Below are 23,356 nucleotides of genomic sequence, written 5' to 3'. Positions count from 1 at the left end.
CTGCAGTCTTGTGGGATTGCAAAAGAGGCTGAATAAAGGGAAATATTCAGATCCATTTCCAATTCAGGTGAAAAGGGAGCAGCAGTGGGCCAGATTCTTTTGTTACAATTGTTTTTCCATAATGATGTTGCTCTAAAACACCCTTCTGCACTAAAACTTACTCTTGTGACTTGTGCAGATGAGAGTCCAAACCAATAAGTAATGACTTAAAATTTAAAAAGCATTTAATAGAATTGAACCAACATTATTATATTGTTCTGTATTAGCCAGTTTCTATTCTTAGAGTGACGACTGGACTAGAGAATAATTTTCTTAATGTAATTTTAACCTTTCAATAAAATCCTATATTTGGACATCACTTTAGCAATTGCATGACCAGATACACTTCCCAGTTAAAGGTGATATTAAAAGGGGCTGGGAGTGATTATAATGATTATTTATGTTTAGCTTTGGCTTGCTTCCTACATAGCAGATTTAATTTCCTAATTATGTTTTGCTTCAGTGTAGGTAAAATTAGCTAGCATTCTCTTGGCACACACCAACTGCATTTGGTGGGGGAGGCCTTCCAAAACCATAGGTTGTTGATAACAGTGGATAACTAGAGAAGAATTGAATTGACTGAGTAAAGTCCGCAAAAAGCCTAAAGCACATGTAGATAATGACAAGTTGACTATGAGGGAATGTGGTTAGGTCACACGAAAACTCATTTCTGGCAATGTCTTAATTTCAAAAACACGTGATAGATACAGGGCACTCAGAGCTCTTCTGCTCTCCGTCCCCGCTGTCAAGATTTAGTGCATTCTAGGCTGGTTGCTGGAGTGTAGACAGGGATAAGAGTGGTCTGGAATATTTTAAATTGTGTAACTATAGCCTTGTGGCTATAGTCTGAACTGATTTGCCACTCAGTAACTTTGTCATTTGGCAATACTAAGACTTAATGACATATGGTTTGCTTTTTGAAATTAACATAAATGTTGTCATTTGATTGAAATAAAGAATTCTCTTAGTCCATGGTGGAAACCGTTTTAGGGTATGTTTGTGTTCCTCTATCTTTTCACATGGAAGGAAGCATCCTGTTGTACCATTATGTGTAACTCTTTGGGATTTTGGTTTAGTGGGTTGCAGGATGTGGCTGGTGAGGCCAAGGACATGGTTAGTCAGAAAACCACTTGGCTCCTGAATCACTGTCTTCAACAACTCATTTCACTGGTTGTTTCATCTTTTCACTCTTGATTAGTGTGCCATAGCGCAACGCAAATACCATTATTCCAGGGTTCACAAAATAATTACTCTCAGGGCTCGGCGCCTGTAGCTCAGGGGCTAGGGCACTAGCCACATACACCGGAGCTGGCGGGTTCAAATCCAGCCTGGGCCTGCCAAACAACAATGACAACTACAGCCAAAAAAATAGCTGGGCGTTGTGGTGGGTGCCTGTTGTCCCAGCTATTTGGGAGGCTGAGGCAGAAGAATCACTTAAACCCGAGTTTGAGGTTGCTGTGATGCCATAGCACTCTACCAAGGGCGACAAAGTAAGACTCTGTTTCCAAAAAAAATTACCCTCAGATTCTTCAGACAGTGGGTCATCAACATCATGATATTCAAAAGAAAAATGGATATAAGTAATATTATAGTGTTCTCTATTTGCAATATATTCAATATCTCTCCTTCCATTTAAATGCTAAAAAGAGTTTTCACGATCCATTTCTGTTAATAAGGATTTATTTTCTCCCTGCTTGAATTTAATTTCTATTTCTCTTTTTTAAAAGCATCTTTCAGAATTTTCACTCTAGCCCTAGACGTCTTTTATTGTCATTATTATTATTATTTAGCTGTTTAATGAAGCTTCAAAATCTTTAATTTCTGGAGCTATCAAGTCACTACCCTTTCAGATTGATTTGTGTTGACTGTAGCAGTCTTTGTGCAAAGAAAGTCTTTTAGTAAGAGTTAATTTGCAATCCTAATAGAGGCTCTGGGCAGAGTATTAAAGGGGCAAGTGTCCCCCTAAGGGAGCAGAAGCCCCAGGCCAGGCCACTAGCAATATTATTAACTCCTAGTGTACCACATCTGTACTACAGAAGGTATGCTTAGGTTTTTTTTTTTTTTTTTTTTTTCCAGTTTTTGGCTGGGGCTGGGCTTGAACCCACCACCTCCAGCATATGGGGCTGGCATCCTAGTTTTAAGGTGGAATCAAAATGCTGGCAATTCTTCCAGGTCCTGGATTTTGGTGGTAAGAAAATATGCTATTTTGTGACTTTTATACCTTTTTGTTTTTCATTCTCTGTCTCTCACACAACACACACACAGAGGACAGAAAAATCACTTGATTTCTTTGTGACATGATTCTGCTTTATTTAGACTAATATAAGCTTTTTCTTCCCAATGCTGGTTTTTCTTAAATTGAGCTGTATGTATAAAGCAAGAGGGATTTGCTTTCCAGAGATGTGTCATTTCATATTCCTAGTACTTAACTCTTAAGTGAACCCCCCCTTTTTTAGAAGTGAGCCAGTTAATTTCTTGAAGAATAATTCAACATCAGTATCAAGAAAATTGATTGCTTTGCAATGGGTGTAAAAGTATTTTGAAAAGAACAGGACTGCTCTTGGTTCCCACTTTAAAGTTTCACTATCAGTTCAACATCTTTTACTGTCAAATGCTTTTCTTTCATCTTACAAGGTATCTAGTTATTCTATTATTAAGCAATTTCTGAGAGAATATTTGATAAAAGAAAGTGGTATAATGTACAGGGAGGGACAAGACAGGCATAAAATGGGGAATAGCTATCAGAGTAAAGTCAAAGAAAATAAATAAGCACCTCTGCTCACGGGATGATCTGAAGGGGATTTTTAAGCCTCTGACCTCAACCCCAGAGTTATAGGTGAAAGTTCTTTCTTGACCTACCTCTGGAAGGGAACTTTTCACAGTTTACCGATCAATCTCTCATAGAATCTTTGCAGAAAAGATTTTCTATGCCCTGGTTTGTTTCATTTTTGGATCTAATTTAGAAAGTGGTGCAACTGAAGTGTCAAAATCTTTCATTAGGAGTCTGCTATTAAACCAAAAAAAAAAAAAAAGTTTTAATCTGTAACCTGAACATTCCAGTCATTCATTTTCCAGAATTTCAAGTTCAGGATTTGGTTGTTGGTTTGATTTTACTTCTCTGAGACACAGCTTGAATGTCTCAATTTGATTTTGTGCTTTCAACACATTTTTAGGAATCTGGTGATTTGGGAAGGGCTGTACCATATGGTCTTGATAAGGTGATAGATTTTCATATTCTGGGAATTGGCAAGACAGGGGAGGAACTGAATTAGATGTAGGAAAGGGAAAATTAAATGTTTAGGCCCAACGCACTCACTTCATGAAAAATCTTCTGAGATCTTTAATTCCCATAAAATCCATTTTTACAAAGGCGTTTGTTTTGTGTGGGCAAGTCTACGCGTCCTCACACGCAGGGAGGAATTTTTAAAATTTTCCCCAAAGTAGAGGGCACCCTTTGAAAGGTTATTGAATACCTCATGGTAGTCCTTCAGAAGAGACCTCCCACTTGGGGCGTCAAAGAACAAAAAATGTCCTGCTACATCGTCCTTGAAAATGAAATTGTATAGAAAGTTAGAAGCTGACAGCCCGCCTGTGCAACAGACTAAAAGATAACAGAACACGTCCTTTCCCCCTGGGAGTTCGTGGATTTGGGAGAAGGATTAGAGTCAACGATAGACTAAAACAAAGCCAGGTGTATACATTATTTACCAAGAGGGCAAAACACGCCCCGGCAGCAATGACACTTAAGAAAAAGAAATTTAAGAAGAAAGGAGTGCCTTATGTGGTTCCTAGCGGTGGGCTAGAGGGAGGTGAAGTGAAGGATATTCCTTGATCCTGGAGAGAGTTCTGATTCAGGAGGCCTGACATTTAATCGGCTCTGCGCACGGGCGGCTAGGGGGGGTGGGGGCGCTTTGCCAAACGAATCCCCTCCTGGGCGCTTTCCACACCTTTCCCTTGGCTTTGATCGCCTAGCCTCCGTGCGGGGCCAGGAGCGGGCCTGGTCGCGCGCCCATTCCTCGTACCTCGACGAGCCCCGCGGTGCTGCGAGCCGGGCGCCCGGAGCGGGGCGGAGACGCTCGGCGCGCAGCGGGTTAAGCGGCGAGGGCGGCGGCGCGGGGAGGAGGCGGCTCCCGCGTCCCCGGACCACGGCGGGTTAAGCGCCGCCCGCGCCGAGAGCGCTGCCTCCCGAGCCGCCGCTCCGAGCTCGCATTCGGATCCGCTAGAGCAGGAAGATGGCGACGGACGGCACGAGCTGCGAGCCCGACTCGTCCCGCGCCCCGGAGGACGCGGCGGGGGCCACAGCGGAGGCGCCGGTAACCGAGCTCCCGGGGCGGGCGCGGGGAGCCGTGGGCGCGGGGAGCTGCGGGCGCGGGCCGGGGCCCGGCGGGACTGGTTGCGCCCCTGGGGCTGTGCCGTAAGCCCAGGCCCCTCGCGGTGCCCCCTCTTCGGGGTGGCCCCGCGGCCGGAGGCCAGGTGGAATGGGGCGCAGCCGCTACCCGGCTGGAGATCTCTCCGGTCCTTTCCCAGCCCCCCGGGAAGCAGCCCCGGGCCGCCCGCCTGTCGGGGCTCCCGGTGTGCGTCCTGGGCGACCCCTAGCCCACCCCCTTCTCGGCAGTCGGTTTTGGTCGGAGGCGAGGGCTGGGGTGTGTTTCCTGCTGGATCTGACTCCCCTCATTGTTCACCTCCCGCTGCGCGCGTGGTTGAGCGCGCGTCTCAGGGGTGCCCGGCTCCCCTCTGCGGACCCGGGAAAACAGCGAGAAGGAGGCGGGCCATCGCCGCGCAGGTGTGGGATGCCCATTGTGTCTGCTCATGTGCCTTCGGAAGGCCCCTGGGAGAGGCCCCGCGTCCAGCTGTGGGCGCTGCTGCAGCTGAGCGCCAGTGTTTGGGGACGTAGCTGCCTGCTGCCCCATCACTTGGCAGGGGAAGGGGGCGAGAGTTGGGTCTCCCGGAGGAGATGCCGGGGCGAGGTGAAGTTCCCGGACAGGTTTGTTCTCCGTCGCTGGGGTCCGGAAGCTCAACGCTCTTTACCCATCGCTGGTCCTCACTTTCACCCTCTGAATATCCCGGTGCAGACTCGCCAGTTGTTTCCAGTTGCCTCCTTGGAGGAGGGCAGCACCCACACTTCCTGGGTGGAAAATGTTCCCTGGCTTGGGAAGCAGTTTCACAGGAGCTGCAGGGATCCGCAGGGAGCGCCTCCCACTCTTGGCCTGATCCGGCTGCTCTCGCCAAGGATTGGGGTGGGATGGAGTGAGCCCGGGGTGGACGCCCCCCTTTCCCTCCCACCACCTGAGCAGAGTTGGTGCCAGAGCATCTGAGGGCAGGGCCGGGAGTAAACTGCCGGGGCCGCTTTTACTTTCTCCCACCTCTGGAGGTTGAGCTTTCTGGAGAGGGAGAGGGAGAGGAGTGATGTGGAGGAAGGTACTTGGGGTGAAAGGAGCAGAGGCTACCTAGGAAGGAAAGAAAAAACGGGGGGTGGGGGAGGGCTACTGATTTGCACTTGTGAAACTGGCAAGTTTTGATTTGAAACTTTTGGGAAAATTGAGTTTTCATTCCTTTCATGGAAAACCCGACCCCGGCTGAACTGCAACCAAAAAAAAAAAAAAAAAAAATAGCCGGGCGTTGTGGCGGGCGCCTTTAGTCCCAGCTGCTCGGGAGGCTGAGGCAGGAGAATCGCTTAAGCCCAGGAGTTGGAGGTGTGAGCTGTGTGAGGCCACGGCACTCTACCCGAGGGCCATAAAGTGAGACTCTGTCTCTACAAAAAAAAAAAAAAGAAAATAAGAACTTTCTTAAGATGTCAAATGAAACCTTCCCACTGTAAACCAGTTCCTCTTGTGAGGTACAGTAAGGAATCTAGCTATTAAGACAAGCAGCTTCCCTGGGAAGTTGAAATGATGAGGGTGCTTTCATCCCCAAGAGATGGGAAGGGACAGATGTGAGGGAAAAAGAGATGTGTGTGTGTGTGTGTGTGTGTGTGTGTGTGTGTGTGTGTGTCTGCATTTCTTGTTCCTCAGGAAGGTTGAATTTGTTTGTTTAATCTACTTAAAATGGGCTGCTTTCTACTACCCTCAATACTAAAATCGCTTGACAGTTAAACCAAACACAAACATCTGATTTATGGTCTGTAAAATGATATATAGTTTTATTTGGTTAGATTGTAAACAAACGTTGGTCTCCAGGCAGGTTTTTGTGCTAACAAGGTCAGTGTTCTTTCTCTGCTGTTTAAATTTTTCAAGAGTCTGATTTTCACTGATAGTTGGAGATTTGATCATTTCCCCTTCACTAATGGGAATAGCTATGGAAAAAATCTATGAAAGTGAACCTATTTTGTTATTTCCGTAGAATCCTTTAGGGTTCTTTAGTACATCTGAGATGTATTAAAGATTCTTAATCAAATAGTTCTTTTAAAAATAGCCTTTGACTTTTTAAGTAAAATTTTGATGATGGCTTCTTCTACAGTAAACTGGGGGTTTTATTTTTTTTTCCAATTAATTTTGACTAAGGCATGATCCTCTCATATCAGCCACTTTACCTGTAAACTGACTTTAGAATTAAATAGTTAGGATACAAGAATGGTATCTGGAGTCATAACTGCTCCTTAAAAATCAACGCACTTTGTGTTTTGGGGGTTCTTATTGACAAAGGAGTTAGCTTTTTTATTTTAATGCACAATTTCTTTTGCATTTTAGAGATTTATTTAATTTCAGATTGGTTTACATATTGTTCCTTTTTTATATACATTTGGCAGCAAGGAGCCAATGGAAGCTCCAAAGCAGTAGGCTATTTTCGAAAGTGAGTGTTTCCACCAAGCTTTGACTATTTAGAATGTTGCTTAGAAACAAGTTTAATTTATAGTTTTCAGTTTAATATCATTTTAGTGGAGTGTTTTAAATTTAGTTTATAATCCTTGTTCTTAGCTTAGTGTAAATCCTGAAAGCACCCCAAGTGTAAAGCTGGGTAACAGCTACGTTATTCAACAGGATTATATTAATAGTCTTTGCTGTGAACCATGCCTGGAGACCTGGGTTATTTTCGGTGCCTTAGCCAAATGTGATGACTTTTATAGGCTGTAGTGCTGTGTCTACTCTGAAAATAACTCCTAATGGATAAGGCAGTATGGAAAACAGAAATATTCCTGCCTTTTATTGTCACCAAAGAATTTAGGAGTAAAAGGAAAGTAGAGATCTTTTTAGAGCTATGTTTGGGAATTCAACCAACATTCTTGTCATTCAGAGCTTTTCTGGAGCAGTTAATGTGCAAGAAGTAGGTATAAGTTTTGTTGTCATGGCAACAGTGACAAGGAAAAACTTGCACAATGATTTTGTTAAAAACGTACAACAGTGATGTTAAACAAATTAACAGCTGGTGCTTAGAAATTTTTGTTTTCTAGGTAATAGTATTGAATATGGAAGCAATGAAAAGAACAAATTTCAGACAATTTTGCTAAGTTTTTTTTTAAAAACTAAGTTATAGTAATATGGCAGCTGTAGACTATTTAAACTTAAGTTTCACAGCATAATTAAGTAGGAAATAATGTAGTACATTAGGTAACACTTACCGAGATGGAGGCATCCTGAGTAACACTTTTGCTTCCCTCAAGTAATACATCCCAGTGGTTGAAACTGACATAAATCAAGTAATGGAGTCAGAGACAGCCGTGTCCTGAGAGGTACACATCATTTGCCTTAGAAGTTTGGGAAGGAAGAGTCATAGAGAGTCCCTAGTGGAAGGATCTGGAAATGTTCCATAGAAGGACAGCATGTGAGCTGGGCACTAAAATTGCCAGAAGCAGTGTGCAAATGTGACTGGTTCCTAGGATTCCTTGAGAGGTGGCATAGGAGAAGGGTTTCAAAGGTGAGCATAGCTATTTGCTTAAGAAAAATAGCTTAGAAGTGGCAATTAACTGAAGTATTTCCCAAAGATGAGGATGTAACTGTTTTCAGCATGATGCTTTTTCCTCTTTACCTTTTTCTTCCTAAATAATAGGTTATATATTTCTGTTTGTACCTGTTTGGGGAGTTTATTGTTGTTGCTATTATTATCATTTCTCATAGGAGCAATTTTTGTAGGGCAGAACATTTGTCCTCTCCATGATTGAATCCATGCATGGTCTAGATTGCCAGTTCTATCCTTGTTTTTCACATAACTTTATGAAGAAAATGTTTCACAGTCTTTTTACCTATATCTTTACAAACCCTATATAGCTGGGAGAAAGCTATATAGGGTTTGTTCTTCCTTCAAGGAGAGTTTTTGTGAGTTTTGTTCATAAAAGAAAACAAAGATTGCTTAGCATACATGGTTAGTGTTCTGCAAATGTTTCTGAATGAAGAAAATGAAAGGAAGCTCACTAAGAAGTGTGTTATAATATTTAAATGTTAATTGGTTAATTGGAAAATATACTTTGTGTGTTACTAGCTTATAGTGAAACTATTGGCCTGTGATATGTAATAATTAACATTATAGATATTGTAGGCCTTTTAGAATGATGACCCTTATTTTTATATTTTGTAATTTTCATTTTAATATTGCACCTCTCCAAAATGTTTTTTTCTCAATGGCATTATGAATACTTTCCAGAGATTATTTTTTAAATTTAATTCCCAGCATTATTAGTTTTCTCTTTAGATTCTTTCTTCAAAATGATGGTTGAGACTCTGGATGTGGGGATTGTTGGTATGATGGTGACTATACCCTTCCCATCCTAAATTCTTCCAATAGTACAGTCAAGGCCACATCATCCACTGAGGTGTAGGGGAGGAGATGATTGATAGGGGCTTAAGAGGGAAGTGTGAGGAAGTTTGGAAAGAGGAAAAAGGGAATAAAAGGAAAGATTGAGCAGGAAAAGAAAGAAGTTAGGCAAGGCTTTAGAATTGTCTGCAACTGCCCAGAAATGTGAGACTACAATTCAACTTTGAATGAATCTAGGAGGAGTGAAACAGTGTCTCTTCCTCCCCCACGCATGTGCTTTGCCACTTACGTCCATCTGAGCATAGCTTTAGGAGACTATCTGGATACACTTGGTTGCATTTCCCTATTGGTGCTCCTTTGCAAAGCTTATACAATATGGAAAAGGAGACTTGCGTTTTCCCTTGGTGGTTGGGTAAAGAAATGGAGGAGGATGATGATAGTAAAGGATTTTTAAAAATTTATTTTGTTATAAGTAATTTACAGAAATAATGAGATCCTATTGTTAATGCTGTGTACAGCATGATGCCATGATTCATGTAGAAATCCTGATTTTAGGTGGGAAATATCGCTCTCTCTTAAATAAATTGTTAGTAAACAACTAAAAGGTAGGGAATCAATTTAAAAGGTTATAGTAAAAGCAGGATAGACAAGTTAACTTTGCTATATTGAATGGATACTTATTTGCAAATGACTTGGCTTTAATATTTTCATATTTTATTTAAAACATAAATGGTTCCAAAGGTCTACCTGAGTTTTTCCACAGAAGAGTTTTGTAACTGTAAGACATTTATTTAGCCTTCCATGGCCCTCCCAGCCTCTTCATTTGAATAGCGTGGTGACATTTGCCACCTACAAATAATCAAGACGATATTCTTCAATGCTTGTGTTGTAAGTTTCTTAAAGGAAAATTATTAGATCTGGATGTCTGCTGGCAAGTGGAGGTGATCCGTGTCCCATGTCATGCTGCTGTAACATTGAAAAGCTGGGTTAGGATGGGAATTGAATTTTGTGTCATTTGAGATGTGCCTCCCGCCCCCCATTCCAAAAGGAGATAGAGACTGAGAAGAGGTCTGAAAGGAGGAAAAGGGAGGAAGCTGGTCTTAATTATCAGAGGCTGCCACCCTTGACTGAACCACTTTTCTGTTTTTCATTCCAGGTCTCTCTTAGTTAAAATTAGTTACATCCATTACCAGGTTTCCTTCCTGACATTGTTTCCTTGTCAGTATTACCTCCTTTCAACACTGAGAGTTGGCTGTCTTGCGTGGAAAGAGCCCAGGCAGTCTGGTTGATCTGAGGTGTATTGCCTTGGAGAGCTGACACCAGATAGACCTCACATTCTCAGTACTCCATGCTGTTACTCAAGGCACAGGCCACATCTCTTCTTTAGGGTACTCTAAATGCGTTTTGAAACAGTGTGCATGACTGAATGCCCAGTCACATAGTTGCCCCTGGGGTGGGCTGTAACAATGTATCTTAATAAGATGGATGTACTTGAGATACTATTTGTGTACATTCTGTTTTTGTATTGTGAGCAACAGCACTTTATAACAAGGGGGGGATATATGTTAGATAAAATCATTGAAGATGCCAATACTCTTGCTGTTCTGACACAGCTGGTAGGTAGGGGGTGAGAAAATAAGACTTAATAGAGATAAGAAGTTTAATATGAAAACGTAGATTTTCAAGAGTCATTTATAGTACTTACCTTAAAGAAATGAGCGTGCTTTATAACATGTGAACCAGTAGCTTAAATAAGTTACATTCATATTTGGTGTTTGGAGGATTAGTGTCAGCATACCTTTTGATTTTATAGTTAACAAAAGAACCTGAAATATTCTTTGTGAACTTGTATTTCCCCTATTTTTCAATTCTAAACAAAAACTCAAGATAAGACTAAATTACCAAACAGTCTTATCTTTTATAAACATACGCCATAATAAATGATGTGACTAAATGCTATTAAAAACAATTATAATAAATGTGGTGGCTTTTAAATTCATACATGCTCTTATGGAGCATTACCATAAAAAAAAAAAGTACACAGGCAGGACGTGATTTGCCAAAGGAAGTAATAGACTACAAGACTGAATTGACACAGAGAGATTTCTGGAATCTAGAGAGACAGACAAATGTGAGAGCTGAGTTCTATCCTGAAAAAAGGTGATATCAAATGAATGAGAGGGAAAAGGAGGATTAGGAAGAGCAAAGTCAGAGGCATACAACCCCATCATGAAAATCCTTTCCTCCACGTAGAGGGAGAAATCAGGAGGAATAACCTCAGGGCAAGATGTAACTACAGAGATTTGAAAATAGTTTGAGAGCATGTTCTTTTCCTCATGAAAATTATAATTGGCCAAATTCACACTTCTTTTTCTTTCTTTCTTTTTTTTGAAATAGAGTCTTACTCTGTCCCCCAGATAGAGTGCAGCATAGTTGAATCACAGATGCATCACAGGGCGTCATAGCTCACAGCAATCTCAATCTCTTGAGTTTGAGTGATCCTTTTGCCTCAGCCTCTGGAATCACTGGGACTCTAGGTGCCTCACACAACACCCAGCTAGTTTATTTTTAGTAGATGGGGTCTTGCTCTTGCTAAGGCTGGTCTTGAACTCCTGAGCTCAAGCAATCTACTTGCCTTGGCCTCTCAGAGGGCTAGGATTACAGGTGTGAGCCACCACTTCCAGCCCAAATTCATATTTCTTAATATAGTGAATCTAATCTGCAAAGTCGGATTCATGTTAATGACCGTCTTCAAACTTTGATCTCCTTGACATTTCAAGGTGAGTTTCATTGCTTTTCCTTCTTCATGGCCTCTATTCATCCCCTAAAGCATAAATCTTGCTTACACAGAAAGTTTTAAATGTGTTATTAATTACTAGCATCAGCTAGACACTAGGAGGAAAATACATTTCTGTTAACTTCTGAGCAAAAAGGCAAAACCTGCTTTCCTCAAGTACTTCTAAAGGCTTTCAGGCTCAGGAAAAGACCTACATAAATCTTCTCAGTCTAGTAATCCAGTTACCCTGGTGGTACATGAAATCAGGACATCTGGGAGCAGGAGGAGATTTTTAGAGATCACACACTCCAACATCCTCATTTTACTGAGGAGAACCCTGAGATACAAACAAATGAAGTGACTCTCCCTCGCTAATTGTTCTTTCGCCACATCTCACGTCACCTGCCAGTCTGACTGCTTTCTCGGAGGCCCTGCTTCCTAACCATGTGAAACTGATTGATCAAATGTGGGCACAACCCACTGGATTTTAAACTGGAAGAGATGCTCTTGGTGTTGGTAGAAAACACCAGCCGGAGAATGTGTCTTGTGGCTTTGTGCTTAGTCACCAAATGCTCATACAACAGCGCTGATAGGACTGATGTGTTTGGCCAAAGATATGAGGGGCATCTCTGCCCCCGTGGTTCTTAATGTCTCCTGAAGGCTTTTTGACAATAAATCAATCTGTTGACACCATTACTTCTTGAATGATAAGGGTAAGACTCTTCTGTACCTATTTGGTGACAGCCACAGTATTTTATATTTGGTGTTAGTGGTGGGAGCAGGGGGAAACATGGTGCTGGCAATTTAAGATGCCAGTTCCAGCCAGCATCTGGGTTTTTCTTGGGGGGGGGGGTTGGGGGTCCTCTTCTCTCTCTCTCTCTTCCAACCTCCTATCCCATATGAGAGAAAATCCTGAACAATACCCTCCTCATACTTGTCCCATATAATTCCAGCTGTTCAAACCTGCTGTGCTAAACAGTTAACAGCTTGGGATTGTTTCTCATCTTCATTTACATACATATGTTTATTATAAATTATATATAATTTGTAATCACTATATAAGAGATCAATAATATATGCTAAGTTAATATACATGATTTATTGTGTCCCAAAGAAGACATACTCTCTCTCTCTCTGATGACCAGAATCTGGATTCATTTAAGCTGCCACGCCAGATTTTTAAACTAGGTGTTAAGAAGCACTCTTCCTGGAGTACTTTTCTTGGCAAATGTTACAGGCAGAGAGTGGCCCATGAAGTTAAAATCTAGCAGTGCTGGTTTTGTTTCAGTTTTTTTTTTTTTTTTTTTCAGTTTCTTTCCATTACTAAAAAGTAAGTGCTAGATTTTTCTTTTTAATTGGGAAAAGCAAGTGTAATAATAAAGCTTAGACTGTGACTATGTCTGCTGTGATGTTTTTTTTTTTTTTCAGGGAAGGGGATCACATTTTCATGGCTGCTCTGATGGAGATCTTAATTTTTTGTGTGAGTGGCAGTATATTTTTCTGACTTGTTTTCTAATTTTGACAATTTGATTATCAAGGTAGTCTTTTAGAAACATTATGAGATTTACAACAATTCCTTTTGCTCTTAAACCCAGAAACTTTAATAATAATTTTTTCAATGTCTAATTACTTTTGGTACCATATTCATGTGAAAAAAAATATATATATAGTTTTTTGTGTGGGATTTTTGCTTCTGGACTTATTTTTCTACACATACCAAAGTGCTTTGTACTTATACATAAAATATCTGGGGTCTTAAGATCTGTAGCATGTTTTCAAGTACAGTGCTTTCTCATACCCTTTTTGCTAAAATAGGGGATGGAGACATAAGTTATTAGAGAATGACAATTTGAAAGTGTTGCAATATTTTTATTACGGAAGGCCAGGAATTGGTAGTGTGTTAGTGGAAAATGGGAGTGAGAAGACTGGCAGGGAAGAGAGACCAGCAGCCAAACTATATATTTAAAGTAACACATCACTTAATACATGGTGATGGGAAACAGATTTTTTTTAACATCCTGTGTGACATATCGTTTAGCAAAAACCCTTGTACCGGTGTTTTTTATTTTAATGAGGTTTCCCTTTTCTGATGGTGATATATAGAACAGCAATGGTTGCAGGTCACATGTTGTGATGCTGCCGATGGAAGCAGGGCGCGCTCTCTTGCCTCTAACATGCATCCGGATCTTGGCAATGCTGTTCATAATTTATTAGTTTTTAAAATGGAGCACTTTGCTTATGAAGCTTCAGAGAAACAAGGACGATAAAGTATACAATTAATTAAAATCTTTAGCGCAACCAGCAGTACCATTAATAAAACATTACCCTGTAAAGCACATAAGAATTGCAGCTTACTCTCCCATCTGAGTGGGAAAAACCAGGAGAAGAGAGTCTGTCTTTCATCACAGTCAATAAACTGAGTTTACTAGACCTGGGCTGGTGGTAGATTTTCAAAGAAATCGGCTCATAGCCAACATCCCACTCCTCTCTTAATGAAATGTCTGGGTTAATAATAACGTTCACCTGCCTTTATTTAGCACTTCATTTATAGGTTCTTGTTTAATCCTCACAAGAACTTTGCAGGGTGAATGTCAGGATTTCCATTATAGAGATGAGAACAGAGAGGCACGGGTAAGTTACAGAAATGCTCCTCAAAGTGGAGTCTTGAGCCAGTAGCACCAGCAGGAGCTTGTTAGAAAGGCAAATTCATAGCCCCACCTCAGACACATGGGTGGAGTCCAGCAGTCTGTCCCCAGGCAAGATCTCCGGGTGATTTTTATGCATGCTGAAGTTGGAGAACAATTGGGTTATTAGACTCTATGAGACATTGCTCTGTGGTGGGAGCAGAATTTGAGACCTGATATACTGGATTTTTCTATTCACAGAGAACATCTCTAAAATGTCCTTTGAAGCAGAGGATCCCTTAGAAGGCCACATATTTTAGACTTGCTGTAGGGTTCTGTGTGAGAAATACACGCTTATATTGCTGTCTCTTTTTCCATCATTAGCCTCTGCCTTTCCAAATAACCGCTCTGTCTAGTGTATGTACAAAAAGAAACAGCTTTAAGAGAAAGATCCTTTTAAAATCTTGCTTCAGAGAACCCCCTACCACTGGTCTCTTCCTCATTTCTACCATCCTGTCTCCTTCCAAAAGATTCTTCTGAAACTGAAACGTGACCAGTTCCGGTTGTGCCTGTTTGAAAGCCTCTGACAACATTTATGATCTTTGCTGTGTTTACTTATGTGTCATCACAGAATAGCCTGGTACAGGATACACAGATGTTAAACTAGTTCTTATTGGTTGATTGGCAGAATGGCATCATTTTCATTCTGTCTCAAAGAGCTTATTCTGGAGGGTTGGTACTGTGCCGGTCAAGTGTGCAGGTGTGTCACAGCCCATGGTTGTACACGCTGATTCTACCATTTACTGATCGCATGATGCGGAAGCCTTATCTGACTTCTCTGAGTTGTGGTTTCTTAACTGGAAAAGAGAGATGGCCATATGGTGTAGATTACATTTGTTTCTTGAAGAGTACTTTGTTGGAAACCTTTGGGTGCTCTGTAGTATACACATGTGAAGTATTATAACACTGTCACATTTTGAAGAATGGCTTCTGAAGTGGCATGTACTGAGCCATTTGGGGGTGGACGTGTGTCCCCCTTTCACTGTGATGGTGAGGGGGTTTGCCAAATAAGTTTCTCTGGCGGGGTGTGCACTGTGGAAGGAGCTCAGGCTTCGGACTCATCTGGACCAGCTGTGAACATGGTGATGATCATTTCTCAGTTTTATCTCTGAAATGGATTGTCAGAGGACCTACTTGTAAAAGTTGTAAAAGAGATAGGCAGCAATGACAAAAGAATTGAGAGTCAGTGATACAAACCTGTGATTTAAGCCGTGAGATTGGATGCAGTCACCCAGGGAAGGAAAGTAGAGGAGAGGCCAGCAGGCTGACAGAGCAGGGTGAGGGATGAGGACCCAGCACCCTGGCACTGACCTCATGCTGCAGCTTGGTCTCCGGAAGGATTGTGTGTTTCGGCTCCCTGCCAAGGCTGCATGCTAGGATGACAAGAAGCAGCAGAGGATTGCATAAAGGAACATTTTGTTTACCATGTAGCGGGGCTTCCCAACTCACCTGACCAGGGCCAAATAAGTACGTGGTGGTGTTGGTCCATGCTTCTTAAAAGTGGATGGTCCCTGCTCCCTGTGTGTGTGTGTTAGTGGAGTAGGTTGGCAACATGAAGAACATGTCCTTTCTAAAGGGGCAGCTGCTACTTGTCTCTGTGGGTTCTTGTCCTGCAGAAATCAGGTAACCCTGTGAATCTAGGTTTACTCGATCATCTGACTTTTGAAGGGAAGTCTGGAGTCTGGAGTTTTGGTGACATCTTCAGATTTGTTAAATATTGGCTGAATTGGGGCCGGGGAAAACCCTTTGTGGCCCAAGTAACACACATCTGTGAGCCAGATTTGGTATTAGGCTGCCGGCTGGTGGCCTCTGCAGCAGAGTGTTCTATAAACATGACCTGTTATTATTAGATGTTCTGGAATTTATAATAACCTCCCAGGAGCCTTTACATGGGGGCCCTTCTAGGAATACATCTGTGCTTTCTTCACTTCCCTCCCAACTCCCCTACCCCCTATGATATACCAAACCTATTTTGATTCAGACGCCAGGGACTTTAAATTTGTGCTGGATTACTTGGAGAGATTCTGAATCTTGGCGTGTAGGCCAGCTGGGGAACAATAGCTCCTCAGAGGGGATACTTGAGAGATGGGTATTGTGGGTTTTACCTCTCCTCTCAGAAGGTCAAGGCATAGATCGTCTGCTGCCAAATAGTGCTCCAGAGCCTCTTGGATCTGCTGAGCCCTTGGGATAAAAATGATCTATTGCATACCCTTAAGATGTGTAGATCTTTCTTAAGAATGTTTTTTTCATTGTCTTATTTTCTGTTTGTGTTACAGAAAAAGGAGTTTGATGTGGACACCCTCAGTAAGACAGAGCTGCGGATGCTTCTGAGTGTGATGGAAGGGGAGCTGGAAGCTAGAGACCTGGTCATCGAGGCCCTCCGAGTGAGTGCACAGAGGCTGGGCCTCATGGCTCTGTCACTTCTTTCTGCCCAGGGCAAAGCTTCTTTTTCTTAATTTTTGCATCAAGCAGATTTTAAATGTTATATCAGATCATCCTTCACCCCTCACTCCGAACACCAAACCTATAACCTTTATAAGCCCAAATAAACACTGAAGTTCAGATGGCTTGAAATGAGGAAGCCTGGAAGTCAGATGTTGAATGTGGGAAACTTGAGAAGTCAGCAGTGGGAGCTCAGAAATCCTTTCATGTTCCACATGTTTATTTGGTTAAACACATGTGTGTGTGTTTTCAGAAAATTGTTACTTTACTAATCTACGTGTACGTGAAGGTAGTAAGGAAAAATTAAGAGAATCATTTATAAAAAGAATTGCTGATAATTAATCCTTTTCCTTCCTATGTAAATTATAATTTTTTTATTTTCAGAAACTCATAAAAATTAAAAAGTAAATGTTTTATATTTGTATAGATATCTTCAAATTTTTTTTATTTTTATTGTGTCTTACAGTGATTTTGAAATACTTCCATGAGAGCTTGCAATGAATATATTACTTAAATGTCTCAGTGAAGTTTTCTTTTTGAAAATGTTGATTAAGCTTTCTTATATAGAATCTTGCACTTGTTTTGGTATATGAATCAAGTTTGTCTTTGTATTTTCCCTCTTTTCTATTTAATGCTTTTTTTTTTTTTAATCAGGTATTTTCCCAGCTCTCAGTCGTTTGACTAAGAATAATATATTTATTATATATAAAGGATAGGTTTATTATTTGTAAAGGAGAGGTTTATCTTTCCTTGAACTTTTATCTCAAGGGATTTTATTTTAAGATACATACAGAAATTTGTGGAATGTCAACCTTTTATAGCCTGTGACAGAAGCTTTTTTGGTGGAGGAAGGAGGTGGTCTGGTATAGACACAGTGGAGAAAGGGGATGTGGTAAGAACCCAGTTGTGTGGGGAAGTGGAGGTAGTCCCTGAAATCACGTCTTCACTATCCTTCCACTAACTGGAAGATGGCGCAGTAGGTTGAATGATGACAGAGAACAGTTACCTCAAATGAATGGGTGCACGTTTATACCATCTGCAAGCTAAATATTGGGTTGAAGGTGTTGCTTTTGAGTGACAAGCTTTGCTAAGCAGGGATTTGTGTGATTTGATTGTGAAACTTGTTCATCATGTTCCACATTTGGAACATTTGCGTTGCTTGCCAATGTATATTTTCTTAAATGAATTTTTTAGATGTAAAAAATCTTTAGACTGAGACTTAAGACTAAGTAAAAGGTGTGAGTCTCAGCTCAAGGACGGAGCAAGGGCACAGTCAGCTGCTAAGATCAGTAGTGTAGACTCTTGGGACCAAACAGCAGTGAAGGGCGCCAGCTCAACCTCAGATATGTTTCTGTCCTTCTTTGTTAACCTGGTAAAGGCATCAGCACTGTGAATTCCCCACTGCTTTCATAAATGTTAGTGGAGTCTGTTTTTTTTATGTATCACCTTAGCAACCACATGTTATTTATTTTTTAAACTTAATTGCAATACTTTCAAATGTAAAAGTAGAGGTAAAGGCTTACTAATGATCAGCACTTGCCAAAGTAAATGTTCCTTAAAATTAAGGAATGTTAGGATTACAAGGAGCCTAACATGACATACATCATAGGTCAGTGGTGTGGATCCCTGTAAGATCTATCATCTTATTTTCTTTCCATAAAATATTTCATATAACCCTTTTACTGTCCTGCAATGAAATTTATAGACAATAGTATGCATAAGTAAGTTATATTAAACATAAAATATCAATACATTGCCCTAATTGTAATATAAAGAAAACAGGAGCATATTTATAATAAAATGTGATATAATCATTATATAAATGCTAAGACCCGACTGTACGGGAAGCCACGATAAACCGGGGTTGCTATTTGTACCTATTCATGGCATCACCATGAAGGCAATACTTGCAAAAGAGCCCTTCTCCCCACATGTCACGGTATTGACTCAGATTTGCTGTGGGTGAGATGATTTTTCTGGAAATGGTGAATGATTCTTGATAAAGTTCCAAACGAAAGTATGCATTGATGTAGGAATTAAATCCCTGGAAAATTCAGTTTGTTAAAACGATTAGAACAGCTTGTTTAGTAGGTACAAAAGTTATTCTCTAGTCTCACATGGCCATACTGAAGGTTCTGAGAAGGATGAACTGAGGGACATTTGAAAGTGGTGGGGAACACAGTACAGTTCCCGGATGTGTGGCAGACCCTTTACCATGCCCCTAAGCACCAACCACTCTGAAAACTAGTTTCCACAGTTTGGAACCTGTTTCCAAAACACCTCTTAGTGCACTACTCCTGTAGAGAACCACTGGCCAAGATCAGTCTCTTTGTTTGTCTAAAATCAGACAAATGAAAAGAAAGCCCCAGAGATTGTGACTTTCTAAGGTCACAGATACAGCATGCGTGAGAACGTCCAATTCCAGTTTTACACAGCCTCCAGTGTGGAATTTGGTGTATATGGAGATTCTTGAAGCTTTTTGTTATTTTTTAAAATTGACAATTGTGATTGTTTATTTTGTTTTTTTAAAGTAGGTAATGGTGTAATTTTCATATACCTATGTTGGCTCACTGTGGCAATTTACTGATTGACTATTGCTTAGGGCATTCACTGGAACTGGTGAAATATTTACTTGGGTCCAGATGTGTCATTTAGTTACCCTTTCTTTTAGTAGTAGACTGTAATTTAACAACTGACTAATGCCCCAGAAAGAAATTGGGCAGGAGAGAGAACGTGAAACTGGTAGTTTTATTTCACATTATGAGATCAACTTATTCCTAAAGAATCAAAATCTCCTCAGTTGGTAATCAGTATATTGCTATTCAGCTGGAAACAAGTACATTTTGTTGATGAAGAAAGTCAAAAGTAATGTCCCTCTGAAAATAGTAAATATTTTTGAACCTAATATATAAATTTCAAAGCTCCTTAATTTGTACTCTTAAGTTCATTAAATATAGAAATGAGTCTGTTGTAAAGCATGCAAATTCTTTAGATTTTTAAAATCTTTAAAAATACCTATCATAGGCTTGGCACCTGTAGCTCAGCAGCTAGGGCGCCAGCCACATACACCGGAGTTGGCAGGTTTGAATCCAGCCCAGGCCTGCCAAACAACAATGACAACTACAACAAAAACAATAGCCGGGTGCTGTGGCGGGTGCCTGTAGTCCCAGCTACTTGGGAGGCTAAGGCAAGAGAATTGCTTAAGCCCAAGAGTTTGAAGTTGCTGTGAGCTGTGATGCCATAGCACTCTACCCAGAGTGACATAGTAAGACTCTGTCTCAAAATAAAAAAAAAAAAATGTGTATCAGACCAAGCTATTCTACTTTCTAAATCATGCTTTCCTGATGCTTTTGAAGTTATCATTAAAAAATTACATAGACCACTGAGTTAATGGCAATAGACTTTTTGGAACAATCTATAAATGTGGTTTGGGGCAAGGGAGGTATTAAAGGATTCCGATATATACTTTTATTTCATATGTTTAAGGTAAAAATACGTCCCAGTATAAAAAGCTTGTGGTTTTGTAACAGATGTAGTGTTCAAGACATTAATTTTCTTTCTTTCTTTTTTTTTTTTTTTGAGACAAAGTCTCACTATGTCACCTTGGTAGAGTGCCCTGGCATCACAGCTCAGCAACCTCAAACTCTTGGGCTTAAGCAATTCTCTTGCCTCAGCCTCCCAAGTATCTGGGACTACAGATGTCTGCCACAACACCCGGCTATTTTTTGTTGTAGTTGTCATTGTTAGTTAGCTGGTTCGGGCTGGGTTCGAACCCACCAGCCTTGGTGTATGTGGCTGGCTCCGTAACCACTATTCTATGGGCATCCAACCATGACATTAATTTTCAGAGGAGAAAATTATGTTTTAAAAAGTACAGTGTTTGACAGAAGCAGAGGTCCTCAAACTTTTTAAACAGGGGGCCAGTTCACTGTCCCTCAGACCATTGGAGGGCCGGACTATAGTTTAAAAAAAAAAACTATGAACAAATTCCTATGAATACTGCACATATCTTATTTTGAAGTAAAAAAACAAACAGGAACAAATATAATCACACCACCTCATGTGGCCCGCGGGCCGCAGTTTGAGGACTCCGGCTTGATAAAGCCGGGTAACTGAAATATTTTAATTTAATTTTTTTGGAAATATTTTGTTTCTCGATGATTCCTCCTCACACAAAGTAGGAGTAAATCCTTGAATAAATATATATATTCAAAAAAAGTCCAGAGGAAAATTTAATAAGTCCAGAGGAGTTTAATAAAGATGTGCCTAAGGAGAAGCAGCCATATTTTCAGAAAACCAAGATAGACCCGGAGCCTTTGAATTAAATTTAATTGAATATTCCAAATTTGACTACACAATTTATCCAGAAATCAGTGGTCCAAGGCCAGTTGTTTCGTTTGTGGTGTCCTCTGGCCTTCATTGTTTTGTCCCCTCTTGCTCCTCGTATTCTTTATTTATTTATTTTTTTGTGGTTTTTTGGCCAGGGCTGGGTTTGAACCCACCACCTCCAGCATATAGGACTGGTGCCCTACTCCTTGAGCCACAGGCGCCACCCTGCTCCTTGTATTCTTAGTGGTATCTCAGTCAAAGGGAAACCATGGCGAGAAGATGAAAATGCTGTAATTATACAACGTTACAAGTCAGTTATGTGTTTAGGCCTGCCTTTGTCAGGGCCTAACCTATTATCATTAGCATGAGTTTACTTATAGATTGTGTCATTTAAATAATGAGTTCCTCTGGCAATTCTCTTCTTATTTCTTCTGTGCCTTATTTTTCCTTTCAGATTGCACAAGTGAGAATTAAGCATATTAAGGACAGGTCTTCCTCCTAATCTTCATATATAGAAATGATTATAGAATTATTGTTTGCATCAAAAATTTTTAAAAGTAGTCATTGTATTATTTCTTCAGATAGAAAGTATTTATCCTATTGGCAACATAGGGAATTATCGATTATATAGAATTGCCTTGTACAAGTGGCTATAACAAAGACACTCCAAGTGTGACAGATGAAATAAGAAGTTCACGTCTCTTTCTCGTTCTGGGAGGTGAGTAATCCCAGCTGCAGAGGCAGCTTCTTGTGCCAAGTGGTCATTCAATAATTTGTAGCTTATTTTTGTCTTATTCTCCTTCTTGGGGAGTTAGTCCCATCTACACAGTTGAAGCTGGACCAAAGCCAACTCCACATCCCAAATTATGGTAAGGGGCGAAGAGAGGAAATGAAGGGCAAGCAACTTCCTCCAAGCACGTGCTTTCTTCTGCTCACAGTGCACACAGGAGTGTTGGTGAGAACTTCTGTGGACACACCTGGCTGCTTGGGGAGACTAGAAAATGAAACCTTCGGCAGATATGAACAATATGCTAAAGACCAAGAGAGAAGGTTCTTATCTTGATGTAATATTATCTTATAAACTATCCCAGGGCATGACCTATGAAGATAGATTTTTCTTTCCTCCTTCCCTTAGTAAGTATTTATTGAGTACCTACTATGTACCAGGCATAAAAATAAAGTTTGAAGTGCATATAAGTGGAGATACATTATCCCGTGTCTGTTTAGAAAATTCTGTATCTTGATTTTAGATATTTAAAGATAATTGTTGTGAGTAGTTTCATGTGAGCCTAAGTTTTATTTTTCTCACACTGTGACTCAGAGTTTGTGTAGCACGATCTTCCTTTTCAAAAACCTGACTTGTTTATTGAGTTTGACATGTAAAATATTTTTAAGGCCTTTTAAATCATTTTGTTTTAAAGCAGGTTTCTTAACCTCAGCACTATTGACTTTTGGGAAGCGATATTTTTGTCGCTGTGTGGAGCTGTCTGTCCTGTATATTGTTGATGGTTAAAAGCTTCCTTGGCCTCTGCCCACTAGACGCCAGTGACATCGCCTCAGTTGTAACAACAAAGTCTCCCTATGGAGGATAAAATTACTGCCACTTTAGAAATATTGCTTTAACGTAATACTAGTCAAGGAAATGCCATTTTTTAATATTTATTTATTTATTTATTTTTTGTGTGGTTTTTGGCCGGGGCTGGGTTTGAACCCACCACCTCCGGCATATGGGACCAGCGCCCTACTCCTTGAGCCACAGGCGCCGCCTGGAAATGCCATTTTAAAAAACGTTCTTTGTTAAAATAAATGTAAAAACTGTAAATAAGTAATTTAATATATTGTATCATGGCACAGTGTTTTTTTTGTGAAATACCCTTCTTTCAAAGCTAAAAATTAATCTGAAAATGCCTACTGTAACAAATTTCATGACTTTCAAAATGCACCATATATTTTCCTATTTAAAATTAAGTTATAGTTGCTTATACAGAAATTAAATGCCTTATTCATCAAATTAAAAATCTTTCATGCTTGTATGGCTCAATGCTAGAATCTTGACATAGAACAAAGGCAGTCTTTTTAAATATAATAGAATATTGCTTCCACTCTAGTTTCCAAAGCAGCTACTGGTATACTACAGAGTATTATAAATGTTTTCCTCAGATGACATGTCTGCTAAATACTGATAAAGGAATACCAATCTGGCTTTTTACTGGTTTCAGCTAAGTAAAACATGCAATCTTTTGTATTTCAAAATTCTCTTATGAATACAGGCAATTGACTGACCAAAATATACCCTTTTTTGTGCTGTTCATTTTAATTAAAGAATGAATTAATTTGCTGAGCAGAGCTGAATTCATGAAAACATAAATTAATTTAAGTTTCCTTTCCTGTCTGCTGAGAT

General features: G+C 40.4%; 1 protein-coding gene across 1 annotated transcript in view; it reads left to right on the top strand.

Annotated features, from left to right (window-relative positions):
• The first annotated feature begins 4,216 nt into the window (after positions 1–4,216).
• CTTNBP2 (cortactin binding protein 2) overlaps positions 4,217–23,356 on the top strand; it is a 167,811-nt gene continuing 148,671 nt past the window's right edge. The window contains exons 1-2 of the mRNA XM_053553629.1: positions 4,217–4,352; positions 16,461–16,568. Coding sequence (XP_053409604.1) covers positions 4,272–4,352; positions 16,461–16,568 — 189 coding nt within the window. The 5' untranslated portion in view covers positions 4,217–4,271. The remainder of the gene's footprint in view (positions 4,353–16,460; positions 16,569–23,356) is intronic.

The sequence above is a fragment of the Nycticebus coucang genome, chromosome 11 (assembly GCF_027406575.1).
Source record: "Nycticebus coucang isolate mNycCou1 chromosome 11, mNycCou1.pri, whole genome shotgun sequence".
NCBI classification, from domain to species: domain Eukaryota; kingdom Metazoa; phylum Chordata; class Mammalia; order Primates; family Lorisidae; genus Nycticebus; species Nycticebus coucang.
This window is presented reverse-complemented; position numbering and strand designations above follow the sequence as displayed.